General features: G+C 37.4%; 1 protein-coding gene across 1 annotated transcript in view; it reads right to left on the bottom strand.

Moving 5' to 3' along the window:
- Window positions 1-14745, bottom strand: part of AVL9 (AVL9 cell migration associated) — a 42256-nt gene continuing 27511 nt past the window's right edge. The window contains exons 10-16 of the mRNA XM_068204194.1: window positions 13653-14200; window positions 10723-10857; window positions 9716-9935; window positions 8213-8330; window positions 7426-7479; window positions 5393-5481; window positions 1-4550 (exon numbers count right to left, since the gene is read on the bottom strand). Of these exons, the coding sequence (XP_068060295.1) occupies window positions 4456-4550; window positions 5393-5481; window positions 7426-7479; window positions 8213-8330; window positions 9716-9935; window positions 10723-10857; window positions 13653-14200 (1259 nt within the window). The 3' untranslated portion in view covers window positions 1-4455. The remainder of the gene's footprint in view (window positions 4551-5392; window positions 5482-7425; window positions 7480-8212; window positions 8331-9715; window positions 9936-10722; window positions 10858-13652; window positions 14201-14745) is intronic.

Raw genomic sequence — 14745 nt, forward strand, 5'->3', positions numbered from 1 at the left:
CAATTTTTCATACATCTTTAATCATAATACAATAATGTAGTGTTTCTCCCTTTAATGAATAATCTCCATGTTGCCCTTTTTAATGAAAACCAAATACCTGCAAGAAAGTGAAACTGCACTGCATAAAAAGCATGATGTAAATTTATCTTTCAGTGTATTTGCACAACTACTTGCACACTGTTGGAAAAACCTTAACAAATTTTAGGGAATTTCAACAATTCTCTAGACATAACCTTTGTCTAATTCACATCTAAATGTTACCCAAGGCAGTCAGTTTCCTCCTTCTGGAAAACCCATTTACCAAATCATTCTTAGACAGGTACAGTGACAGCTGCAGTCAAAGTTCTGAAGTTTTAAAACAGCTCCCTATGGCAGAGAACTGGATGTGGAGCAATTAATTTACATAGCATCTTGATTTTGACCAGATGTCACAATTCACAGAAACTACAAGTTACTTTGAAGCTAAATCTATACCAAAATTTTAGTTGTACTTGAAATTCTTACTGATGTAAGCGAGGTCTGTGACCTCCTGAGGACTTCAATCAATCCACAAGAAGCAGCACCCCACAGGGAATAAAAAGTCACTCTAAAGGATCTTTTTGTCCTAAATTTGCAAAAAGCAGCATCCATAATCAGTATGAATGGAAGACAAATTTCAAAAATACTGCCAGTGAATTACAAGCAGCTACCCATATCAAAACCAGATGCCTGCAAGTGTCTTCTGGTGGAATTCATTTATTAAAATAATACAGCTTACTGAGCAGATTAAATAGTCTGGATGTGTTTTATTTTTCAAGCAGCACAGGAAAAATCAAATACATTACTTGTATGTTCAATTATCAAGCAGTAGTTCCTATGTTTAAAAACTGCATTCACTCCTTCACTTTTACAATTAAACACTGACACATTAGTTTCTCTGCTTAGTAATAATTTGTATGGAAATCAGAAGCTTGTTTAGGCAAAATATTATATTTAATTACAAAGGTGCTTAAAACAGAAGTACAAAGTCAAACAAGTGCAATGTACCAGAACACTGACCTAAAAATTCTAATTAAATTGTGTCATTTGAGGAAACTGGTGTGAGATGTGTACAGGAATTAAGGTTATGACATGAAAATGATGGATGAAAGATGCTGAACACTTCAGTCAAATGAAATATAAGGTCAGCAACACTAAGTCTTGTGGGGTTTGGGGACTTACATCTCATTTCTATGCTCAACAGGCAGTTCCTCAAATGCTGGCACATACAAAAAGCTGAGGTTGACGCCTGTGATGAGAGAAAGTTGAGAGGTGTGCTATTGTGTTACCTGTAAGTCAGTACGTGCTGCATGCTGACAGCCAGAAATACCTTTGCAACATCAAATCAGGACAGAGCTGTAACAATACCTTCACAGCTGACTGACTAGAGGCACTATCACCAATTCACTTAGGAGCCATTGTTTCTTACAGTGCAGAAATAGATGTCAGGGCTCTTGAAATGGAAGTCGACTGCCTACATCTTTCAGAATAATTAACAATGCCTGCACTGGAAATATTAAAGCAAAAGAGAGGAAAATAACTTGCATTTGCATTGGATTTAACTAAAGAGGTTACAAGCATTAAGTTAAGAGAACTACATGGGCTTAGATGAACCTCAGTGGCTGCATGCCTACCTACAGCCCAGAAGTAAGCTTAAGCAAATGTTGGAGAGCAAACGTAGATGTTAATGAAGACAACTAATTATGAAGATCACTTCATCTCCACCCACTCATTGAGTCTTAATCACTCTTTAAATCTGAGTTTAAATCTGAGTCCAACTGGCTAGCAGGGTGCCAGTTCTTAAAAAGACTGAAAAGTAATGGAAGTTTTTCATTCTGTCATTTGTAACAAAAGGAAAATACTCTTAATCAGGTTGTATGTTTGGTTCCACAACAGAGACAGCTGGGACAGTGAGAAAAAGGCTGCAGAGAAAGATCTGTCTGGTCTTCTTGGCCATAATAGAGAAATTGTGAAGTATCACAACAGAATCACTGTACAAAACAACAAGCAGCCGATGAGGGCTCCTCATTCTGTCCTTCTTCAGATTAATCCACCAGAAAACAAAACAAACAAACAAACAAAGATCAAATACCCCTAGGCCAGAAAGGGAATCTGTGGGAATAAGGGGAATGCAGAGAGCTAATAAATTGACCATATAAATTTGAAGCTTTTGAAAACTCAGAGAGAACTCAGGTGAGGAGGTAACAAAGACAAGGATATTGAAAAGGGATCCTTGAAGGTCCTGCTTCTACAGCTTGTACATGTAAATACCAACCATTTGCCTGCCTTCTAGAACTTACCATTGTGAGCTCCTAAGCCTAAATCTACCTAGGTATACCTTAAGTTGCTGGAGTCAGTTTTATAGGTGATTAAATCCTTTACGCACCTTTCTTCAGTTTTCATTAGAACATGGACTGTGACTTAAATCCCAGAGTGCAGATAATATATTAGTCATTTCACAAAAGCAAGTGTTTATTTTCTTATCTGCATGCTGATTCAGAAAGCTCTAGACACACCATGAAAAACAGCTCTTGTCTTAATTCACTGCATATAAAGTAATATCTAGTCTTTAAAAAGATATAAATGTCTATTACAGAGTTGTGGAATGAAACAGAAAGAAGTTTGAGGAGAGATACAAAGATACACAGAGACTAGGAGCAATAGCTGCATTTTGATAGATACATCTTACTTGTGTCTCAGAAGCAATAAATTAGTAGAGTTTTAGGGGCCTTTTTTGCCCTTCTCAAATCAAACTACTCAAACTGGCTGTTTGCCTTTATGTTTTCCACAGTCATTCTATTAGTCTGTCCTGGAAAAAAATTAAAGAAGGTTTTAAATCAGAGCCCATCTTTTCAAATCACTGAAGCAAAAAAACTGACGACCAAATTGCTGGACAGTGACAAATGTGATGCAAGTGTGGCTTTTCTATTAACTTTACAAATGCATAGAAGGAATTAAAACATAATTTCCTAGAAACATTCAAGCCTTCTTGCTTATGTCTTGTGCAGCTGCTGCATTTTATTTGAGGAATAGGAAATACAACCATGACTACAAATCTTGGCCCCAGAAAAGAACATGGCAAAATGCTGACAGATACTGATGAGGCAATAAACTAAGAGTCTTTTGGTACAGAAAAGTTGGAACACTGGATAATGTAATGTAGAAAATGTTAAGAGCAACATGTGGGGATGTCAGAAGGCATCTAGAGGCACGCACATTGCAAGAAAAAAGGAAATAATCTCCCTTGGAATCAAGAAATGTAGGGAGTGCAATACGCTTGCATACAGAAACCACCACATGCATGTTACATAGGAAATACAGCATTATGCCACATCTTTTCAAATAAACTATTATATTTCTTCACACAAGGATACTAACCGAGCTGTTCAAGTTACTCTCAATTCTAGTGTTACTTTCCTTATGAAAAAAGCAATTATCCAAACAGCACATTCCCTGAGTCGACACAGAAAATCCACATAGCTGATTTTCATTTGGAAGAGTCCTTGTAACTTTACTGGGGGGAAAAAAACTCTACACAGAGTTTGCTACTGTGCTAGCTTTGGGCAGGTTTAGTACTTCATATTCATATGTATGAAACTACATTATGTTGTAATTACATCCTAACTTACAAAACTATCTATGATCCAATCCCAATTTGGAAGAAATGCTTGGTAGTTCTTTCTCTGAAGAGATATCTCCAACTGGAATTCCATTCATGTCCCAGGGGAAAAACTCAGCCAAAACATACACAAAGGTATGAAGGCCTACTGCATAACATGAAAAAAAATACTGATTTTGCAACTGTTACACAGATTTGGAGACACATAGAGAGCTTGAGACAGATTCATTCAAACAACTCTACATGGATACAGGGGACAGAGGAAAAAAAACTTTTGTCAGCCACAGTCTTACTCTACACCTTGTTGATTTTAATTTGCAGGTAAAAGCATGAAAGTTCCACCCTTTAAGGGTTGCAGAGATTCTCCCAAATCCAACCTAAAAGAGGAATTATTATTTATATTCTGCTTATTTCTAACAAGAATTCACAAACATTTGGCTATCTGGATCGAAAAATAGAACTACTTTACATAAATATCTTCAACATCCAAGAAAATGTACAAATCTAAAGTCAAACACATTTGGCTTGCAACAAGCCCCATTTGCTAATGTCTTCATAAAGGCTCAGTTTTAAAGAGAAGTAGTTACTTTAAATAACCAATACACCGCAAATGCCATCCCTTTGTATGGTGACACTCACCAATCTTCTGTACTTCTAGGGAAAGTGAATAATAACATTCCACATCTGCTTGCAAGCAACAAACACCTTATTTTGGTCCTGGGTAGGTAATGTCCACTCCTACATTTTGGAGTGGTCTTTTTACAGCTCAAAGAAAGATTGCACCTGAAATAGTCAGCAGCATTCTGCCAAACCAGCATTTAGTCCCCAAGACTTTGGGTTGAGTGTGTGAAAGTGGAAAACCATGATGACATTGCTGATTTTGCACTCGTGAAGGCTCCTCCAACAGACTGACCTGCAACACAAAACAAAGATCAATAGTGAAGTGTTATCTTTACTGAGTTGCTACAAATAATTTATTTTTTTTTTAAATTACTCAATAAGTTGTCCAATTTGGGATTTAAAATCTAATTCCAGAGTCTATGCCAGAAAATATTTGACGAACTTGAACATAGCAGTTCAGCAGAAATGGCCTATGGTGTCCTTTGCCTGAGAAGGCTTGGTAGACTTTGGGCTGAAAGGCACTCCTGACCAGAGTGCACCACAGCAAAAAGAAAAGACAGACTCCAACAGAATAAAAGAGAAAGTCCAACAATTTTTGGCACAGCTATTGCCAAACAACTATCAGACCCCTTAATCTGTGAACTCCCATTAACTGACACTGCAAGATGATAATGGGATGATGCCCCTGATCAAGTGCAACAATTGCTCTTCCAGAAAATTACAGACTGCTGTGAAATCTGCAGAAACTGACACAAGGACTTTTTCTGATCTCAACCAGCTTTGGACAGTTTCAGTCAAAGTGATATCAAAGTTGAGAATAACTCAATGTAGATGGTGGTCAAAGTATTTACCAGATTACATGGAATCTCTGACCTGAACATCTCTCTTCCTATATTCACCTCCAGGCCACACTGGAAAAGGGATGTACACTAATTTCTTTATCTAGCTGCTTCTCTTTCTGCTATTACACAATATATGGGGCCTCAATCAGCAGCTGTACCCTTCAAAATGTTGCTCTCATTTGTGCATATTATAAAGCACACTCGGACTAAAACAAAATACAACTGAGAAATAGGATGCTTCTTCAAAAAAGATCCAGCATAATTGTCAACTGATTTTAAATAGATTTCTTACCTACAGCTTTTCCTGTTTGTACCACATTCCGGCTGGTAGAAACCATCACATTTCCAATCTTCTTTCCACGTTCACTGTTTTGCACTGAACTGAACAAGAAAGATACTGAAGACTGTTAGTTGACTGACTTATTATTACTCTCAGGTGTAAATAAACTAGTTAAAGTATGTATAATTACACACATTTACACAGCATACATACATATATATATATATATATATATATAGTTCACATATATGGTCAAGCCCAACTCCTGGATTCATCTTATCCACAGAAATCAGTTAGGCAAGCTCCTCAGAGGATGAAAAGATGCTGCCAGCAGGACGGGAAATCAAAACACCCAATGGTTCATTCTTACACAGCACACTTTAAACCTTTCACACACTCCATCAAGTTGGAAAAGACCTTTGAGATCATGGAGCCCAACCCAGGACTGAACACACCTGAACACCACCCTGCCAACCAGACCTGAGTGCCACATCCAGTCTTTCCTTAAACACCTCCAGGGACTGTGACTCCACCACCTCCCTAGGCAGCCCATTCCAATGCTCTACCAATCCTTCCTAAACATTTACCAAAATGCATTTATGATGAAAATTACAAAGTCATATTTTCAGGAGTTTTGGGAATTCTTAGCCCTAATACATAACCTTTAAATAGAACAGCAAGTGTAACTGATCAGTCCTTTTTTTCTAGATAAAGCTTACTTTGTATCTTTGTCCAAGATTAAATTTTTGATCAACGGCAGTTTACACTCATGATTTTGTTTAAGAAATGCAAGAAAATGACAAATGATTTTGTTTAAGAAATGCAAGAAAATTACAAACATGATCATCATTTGGAAAGAAAAGCACAAAAGTGATCAGTTCTATATTGCACAAACGCAATCACTTGAAAATAATCTCATTTAGTTTTAAATTGTAACTTTCAAGTCCATGTTTCAGGCTTTGCAAACCCATTAATATGTAACTTAACAACACATCATGTCACATTCTTTTCCCATTTTCAAAATCTTCAGAGTAGATGGAAAAAGCAGAAAAAAAAAGAAAACACCAAAACCAAGTCTAGGCTCAGTTTGCAAAGGCAAGTAATTTTGATGAGGATCTGCTATCAAAGTCCCACCTGCAGAATAAAGGCACTGTTGTAAAAATACTTATTATTAGAAGCACACTGAGAACTACTGGTCCTTTTACACTGATGTCACACTACCCAGAAGAGTTCGTAAGAGTTTTGTCCCCTTTCAAACAAGGGGACAAAAACAGGCCAATGTTACAGATGCCTCCAGAGCTTTCAAATTAATACTTTGTAGAAAGATCACCCATTAATGAAAGAGATAGAGAGACTGGTTTTTTATGGTCAGCAGAGCTAAGTGAGAAAAGAATTCATTTTGCCTGGTACATAAACCCCAGGCTGAATTCTGGTTTCAGTTAGAGCTCAACAGCTATGGAAAAAACAAGCACCACTGAGTTGTAGACTTGAATTTTAAAGGCAGCAGTTGAGATCAACTTAAAATTCAGCTGAGTCTGGTACAATAAGACTATGCAAAACTCATTTGAAATTTGTAAATTGAAGGAACTGAGCCACATGTCACTATGCATACAGTGAACTGAGTTTTAGAACAATGCTGTATTAAAAAGCAGCTAATGAGAAAGAAAAAAAAACCCCAAAACCCATTTTCTCCTAATAATAAGACCTAAAGTCAAATCACTGATGGAAGTTTTATCAGCTTTAGCTGACAAATTAAAAGTAGATGTACTAAAGCCTTAAAATTACAATGCAAAAAAATCAAGGCTGTATTATGTGAAGTCCAACACAAAATAGCACACTTGCCTTTTTTAAAAATTATTATTTATTTCAGACAATGTTTCATCTTTAGATGTGGTGCTGTTTTGCAACAGAACTTTTGAATATAGTTTCATGAAGATGGCCAATTTGAATCCTTATCTTGTTGAGTTCATTATAGCAACAGTTATGCAGTTATTGAAATTTGACCACACTTCTAAAAAATACGGATGAAAATACTATGTACTTACTGTGACAACCTTAACTTAACATCTGATACAGAGTACTGTCCCTGGAATGGATGGCTAGAAGAAGAGGAAAAACCCAAGAAAACATTAATTTTGTTTTCATGATGAATCTGTATCACACAGTTACTAGCTGTATTCCCCTCTGTGACTTACCAAAAAAAAAAAAAAAGTTTAAAAAATACTGTGCACATATACTACTCTATCACTTCGCAGAAGCCGGGGTTGCAGTGACTATTCAATGACAGATTTCTTAGGAGCTACCTGAAAGGTGCCTTCTATTTACAGATGAGATATTAACAACCTTTTCTCACTAAGTAAAAAGCACCTCTTTCAAGCAGCACATTGCAAACAGAAAACATCCCTTAAGAAGACCAAAAGAGCTTTGTAGCTCTAAGGAAAAACCTTTTTCACACTATAGCAACTGACAAAGTAAAAGCAAACAAAACTCCCTGCAGCAGAGTAATACCCACACTAAACAGAACACATGCACAGCCAACAGTGGTACCAAGCCTGGCATTGTCAAATCTTTCAGTGAAAATACACACAGAACAGCCAGTTCCCCTCTATTCCACCAGTGACAGCCTTGGACACAGCTACTCCCTGCACACCTGGAAGCAATTAATACAAAGCAGAACCATCTGAGGACAATTCCTGAGGAATGACAAACTTTCTGTAGCTGGGGACAGCTGACAATCAACGTGAACAAGTTTCACTGCTCCTGACTCCGGATATGTTTTTCTTCATACAACTACTGCCCAGAATTAGAATAAATACTACAAAGTTTCCTTACCTAGAATTTACCTCTGCAAGAGCTGGATGCTTGTTGCTATTCCATACCCTGTAGTTGTGAGTATTTTTCCACGCTGTTACAAATCCTGTTCCAAAGTCTGACAAAATCTTTTCATTGTCTGATAAATTAAAATAAAGAGAATTTTAAGAAATTCATTAGAGATTTAATAATTACATGACAAATTACTTTTATTCTTGTAAGAAAAAAATTCATTTTCCAGGCTCTTATCAAGTCCATAACAATTAAAACTCCAGTACTAAAACCTGGGTACTTCAAAAATGCTTTGTTTTTAAGTGTCAAAAATATACAGTACCAGAACATGAGGGGGGGAAAAAAGCTAAAAATTACTTTTCTTATTTTTAATTCATTTATAAAGCTCTAAGAGCTCAACTGGGAAAAAAAAAATCTAAATATATGTCTCTTGACTTTTTCTCTGGGCAATGACAGGAAAGGGAAAAGAATGGCCACACAGCAACCAAGAACAAAAACACAATTTGCACTGGTCTTGGTCAGATACATTGGGTTTTGCTGTACTGTTATTACTCATTCAAATCTAATAACTCCCAAACCCATTCCAAAACTGCAGTAGGAAATACTGTGGAATGAACTTATCATAACAACAACCCCTTTAAAACACTGGAGAGTATAGGAAATAATTTAACAGACAGCCAGTGAAGTAGATTGAGTTCCCAGAAAACCCTGATATTTCATATCAATCTGGTAATCCTCTTAAAATATTAATTTTGTCAGATCAAGAACTTGGCATCTTCCAGACTTTAAAATCAGGTTCTCAATCCCATGTTTTTTCACATATACCACAAAACAAATTCTGAATTTAATTGGCGTGAATAGAGAAAAATCATTATGATAATGAAGTTAACAGGGTGAGTGCAGGGCAAACTAAGCACTTTCCACAAATAAAAAACACTGATTCTTTTATTTATATTCACACAAAAGGTTGGAACATATAGAATTCCTTCTGAGGTAAAGCAAAAAATTTTGAGCTCCACATAACAAAAGCTTATAAAGCTGGTAGATGACACTTTTCACATATGTGAATCCCTACTCAGGACCATGGCAAGAAGGGGAAAGAGCTGGAACAGTCTAGCAAAACTTCCTGAAGACAGATGCTTAATTTCATGTCTCCTTGAATCCAAGTAGTTTCCCAAAATTAACTTCAGGTTGCAACACAGTCTGGAAGACACTCGGATTTGTAAGTCTCATCACATACAGGTTTCAGGTACTTCTACTTATGAGGAAAACTTAATTCAATCAAGGAAAAGAAGACATTCTTATAAGAAAGTGCCTATAATACTGTGAATTAAGGATTAATAACAAGCTTGTCAAGAAATAACAAGGATAGCCAAAGACAAGTGAAAAAGCAGCCTAAAATGAAATTTCAGGCAGAGGGAGATCCACTGACAAGACCACACATTAGCAGCAACAGAGCAAATGCTTGACATGTCCACCCTCATCTCCATCCCTAGACAAGGGACGTTCTACCTGGTTGCAGCACAGCAGCAAGCAGTGCATGAAGATAAGCGCTGAACTGAGCCCTGATCCACTCATCTCCTCCTTCCCATCCAGTGCCATCAAGGAATACATCATCTCTGTTCTCAGTTACGTGCTTCACCAAGTAATCTGAAAATCTTAGGTCGGCAGTTGTTGGGTTCAGGATCTTACGGAGTTCTGGATCGTGGATTTGCACATAAGCATCTTCTATCTGTTTGAAATAATTCCAAGGGTAAACATTCATCTAAATCAAACTGCTTATACAAGCTTACTACATATTGCTACCTAAATCTAAAGCCTCATTCCCCCAAAATACCAAGAAGAAACAAATGGCCAACGAAACAATGAACTAACTGTTCTCAGAAAGTCAGATACTGCTCTGATTCATCCAGAATTCGATCATTTCCCTGGCACACAGTAAAAGCTGCTTATTTGACAGGATTTGACAGAAAGTTTGGCAGGGAAAGCATGGTGCTCTTTGATTGTCACCTCTATTTATTAAGGTGATTACCTATATGGAACCATCTTAAGTTACCAGATGCTGATTATATAGTTGTGTCTATTTGCTAGAAGTGACACAGTGTGTGTTTTAGATACTGTGTTTTTACCCTCTTGATTAAATTAGATTGAAGTCAAATCAGTACCTGCATCTGATTCTCATCTGCAAGCACTTATTTTTGAAGACCTCACTAAAAAGCCATGAAAAAACCCATGACATGAAAAATTTTTTTTGTGTTGGTGATGTAGTTTAATTTAACAAGTGCCTTGCAAATTCAAATATCAGATACATATAAAAACATAGACAATAGTTTTGCACAGCCTATCTAATCCTGTCCTCTCAAGTCACAGAAATTTAACAAACTTCTGAAGCTGAGAATTTATTTCATATGGAAGGAATTAAAATTTCAGGCACGCATGTGAAACTGCAAAGCTACATTTAAAACAGAACTTCAGCTCCCCCACAACTTTCCCCCCAGCTCAAATGCAAAGATCCTTACTTCCACAATTGCATCACTCAGGTGTTTCTGCTGACGGAACAGGATATTGGTAGCTCCCGCAACAAAGCCGCGGACTGTCACATCCGACAGGAGATGATGCTGCTGCAGCGCCATGTACGGCAAACAAAGGTACCCCTGGAGCAACAGAGACATTCCAAGAAATAACATTAAAAAATAGTGCCTGGATTCAGAGGTTTTCCTAATAAAAGCAAGCATATATCACCCAGAATGAACCTTGGTTATTACAGTTTCAGCCACAATCATCTGGTGCTCTGCTAGATGACTTTTGTGAAGCAAAGCCACCAGATTCCACGTGAATTAAATTTTTCAAGAGATTGTGTTGCCTTTCAGTCTTAGCATTAAAACTGAAATCTAAAGCAAAGGATGAGAATTTCATGTGTTTGTAAGGCAACAGAATAAGCAGTATAAGAGCAATAATAAGCAACAAGAATAAGGCCTCAGGTGAGTTCAGAGACAAGAAGCCAATGGAGATAAGTATTCATATCTCCAGTTGTGTACATGATGTCTTTGGTCATTGTGAGGCACATAATGCAGGAAAGCTATAGACAGCTATGCGAATTTTGTGGGTGGGGACTTCCAGACACCAGAGATAGCAATCAATTTTTAATAAGCATATGCAAGCCTGCTTTAAGAAGTAGCAGGACAGGAAGTAACACACTGTGCTTTTTAGCCACTTCAGGGTTGTAAATTAATCTAGTATCCTACACTCCAATTAAAAAAAAAAAAACACCAAACCCCAAAACATTTGAAAAAAGGCTTTGATTTAGTCATTGAGGGATTATTGAGCAGCAGATGTAGGTAAATTTCTTTTTAAACAAACGATCAACATACATACGCTGACATCTAATTCCAGCTGTTCAACTGCATAAAGCCCAAAGCAAATTTATTCACTACAGCTAATGGCACATTGGACAGAAACAAAGAGCATACACACTTTATCACCCAGTACGTGGTAATTGGAAACATATGGAAGAAAGGAGCATAACTACTCTCTTTTGTTGTATTAGACACAGGGATGGCCATAGAGATGACAAGCCCTTATCAGTTGAAAACAAACAGCCTGTGTTAAAGGAACAACAGTGCTTTGAAAGGAATCACAAACCCAAGATGGAAAGTTTAAAAAAAATACAGCTTAAGAAGCAGGAAAGGGAAGGTTTAATTACTGCATACTAAAGTAGCAAAGTCTGGGAAATCTTTCACTATTTAAAGTATCAAATGTCAGTTTACAAATGCACATTTGTAAGTACAACAACTTTTATTTTCATGAACATACTCCATTCTTTTTTAAAAGAGTGCAGATGAAATGACTATTAGATCTTACAGAACTGGTACTAAAGGAACAAGTACCACAAGCTATTTTCTCTTATGTTCAGGTGTACTTGGATAATGTATTATGCCACCTGGCAAAACCTCCTCCCATTCAAATTTGTCAGATTCATGTCTTTCCATGGCATGGCATAAAACAATCCTGTGTTAAGAGCTCTAAATGAGGTGTAAACTTTCCAGTAAGTGGTTAAAACTCTAACTTTGAATCAGATTTTTCTGCTAACTCAGACATGCAAAGCCTTTTCTGCTTTAATTACACAGCTGAACTCAAGTGAAAAGTGCCTTTGTGGAACAGAAGGTAAACACGTAGACACTGTCAACTTCCTTAATTTTTTTTCCATTTGATGAGCATAGCAGCAAACAAAAGTTTGCACTTGGCGATTCCCTTATAAATTATTTCATCCTTGCTTTCCATCTAGTATTTTCAAAGAACTAGACTAAATACAACTTACAGGCTATAGTTCACATTAGACAGATCATAAGGACAAACATCAAATGCAGATCTTTGTTGAAACAGCATTTCTAATGGTGACATGAGGCAACACAGGGCAATGACATTTGAGCTGCTGACTTGGTCCCACACAGTGTACTATTTCCATGAAAGCGACATTGAGAAACTTAAAACACAATCATAAAATACAATATTCTGCAAGGAAATGCAAATAAACCCCTGCAAAGGAAGAAAAAACACTTTGAATATCAGCAGCTTGAGGAAATAAATCTGAATCTTCCATCTTCTACTATGGGCAAATATTAATTTAAAAGTTTATTACATTAAAAACAAAACAATGCAATGTACTAAATAACTTCTTTTATTGACAGCAGTATCTTTAAAAGGGATACATTGTACCTGTTTTTTTAGGGGAAACTAGCCCTACTAACCAGTCCTACTTACCAGACCTATTGCTTGTTATCTGACTATGCCTATCAGAGTCCTTAGAGATTCTGGAATACCTGGAGTTCAGTCAGGTATCAGTGCAAGCTTAAAATTCAGCAGCTCAGCATCATGCACAGAGGAAGACACAGACAAACAGAGAGAGTTACCACAGACAGGAGGGTGAAATTTCATCTTATATATTTTTATGTGTGTATATATGTATTTATATATACATTTTGTGTATATATACACACATGCATTTAAAAAAATATATATAGATATAAATCCAAAGAGGAAAACAGACTTTGGTGTCAGCAAAGGTAGAGCTTTCAGAATCTTTGTTTAGATTAAGATATCTAAAGGCTTCTGAGGTACTCTGATCTTGCCCTATATAGGTTAGATCACAAATTCCTCAGAGTAAAAGAAAACTCTAGTTTCTTCTACATACAATTTAACCACAGTGGGGCTGCTGGTTACCACCATGTAAAATTGCAAATAGTATTAAAGTAAAGGTATGAAAGTGGAATGCAAATATGCATGCAAGGCCCTCTCAGGCCTTTCCACTTGCCTAGGAGAGACCATACTAACATGTTTTGAAGGACCCTACTGTCCACCTGGACTTCAGTAAGCAAAATTATTAGCCACCTCTGAATAATAAAAAAAAAAGCCTTTATGAGTTACCAGGTGCCACAAAGAACATGCTTACCTTTGTAAAAATAGCCAGTGGCATCCCATACTGATCCTCTTCCAACCCAGACACCAGTCCTTGAACAAGCACCGTGTGCCCCATGTTTGCCTGGGGCTGCACAGTGATGGGAAGGCCTTCGGAGCTCACGCCTTTGCTGCGAAGATTTCCCGCCTGTTCTGATGCTGGATTCTCACGTTCTCCTTCTTTCAAATTAGACTCCTCCAAAATGCTGGCATCCAGGGTCTCCCAGTCACTTTCTGAGGACGCTGGAGAAGCACGGGAAGGAACTTTCAAGCGCTGCACAGTACCGTTGGAGGACTGAGCTCCATTGCAAGTCTTCTCAGCCTGGGAGAAAGGCACATTTGCTTTTTGACCTTCCAGTGAATTATCTCCTGCCATCTTCCTGTCTCCCTTTCCCATTCCTAAGTTTGCATTTGAAGCATCAGCAGCAGACACAGAAACATAGTCATCTAACCGTGGTGTATTTTCCTGCAAGCCAGCATCCTCGGATATGCTCTTTCTTGGTCTGTACTGTGAGCAGTCACTAAGACCATGTTCAATCATACCTGGAAAGTACAGCACACATGAATTTAAGTGACTTTTGTGGGGAAAAAAAAAAGTGCTTTTGTGTACATAGAGGAAATAATGTAATTTAAAACACTACTCTGGGGAGGGAGTGGTGTGTTAAATAACCCAAACCCATACACTTTCTCTCCTAAAGAATCTGCCCTAGCATTTTGCTTCAAGAAGACTGGTTAGAAGCTAAGGATTAGCAAGGTTAGGGGTTATGTTTGTTTGTTTGTTTTTAAGAACATATGTGGAAGGAAATGTTTATATTTTGGGGCTTTAAGGAACTCAACAGGAATGTGTTACTTATTCAGGGGCCCCATCTATGTTACCCACAGGAAATACATAAAATCCAGTGGCTCCAATTAAGCACAAGAAATAACCCATAAAGTGCAAGTAGTAAGTGTTAGGAGGTATGTGCATAGTACACGGACATGCACAGAAGTCACCCATTTTTCAGGCAACATATCAACCTAACTTTATTATCACGGGAGTGGATTTCCAAGTGACAGCACAACCTGTCTCAGTTATCACCAGAAAACAT

The sequence above is a fragment of the Anomalospiza imberbis genome, chromosome 1 (genome assembly GCF_031753505.1).
Source record: "Anomalospiza imberbis isolate Cuckoo-Finch-1a 21T00152 chromosome 1, ASM3175350v1, whole genome shotgun sequence".
Classification (NCBI taxonomy): Eukaryota; Metazoa; Chordata; class Aves; order Passeriformes; family Viduidae; genus Anomalospiza; species Anomalospiza imberbis.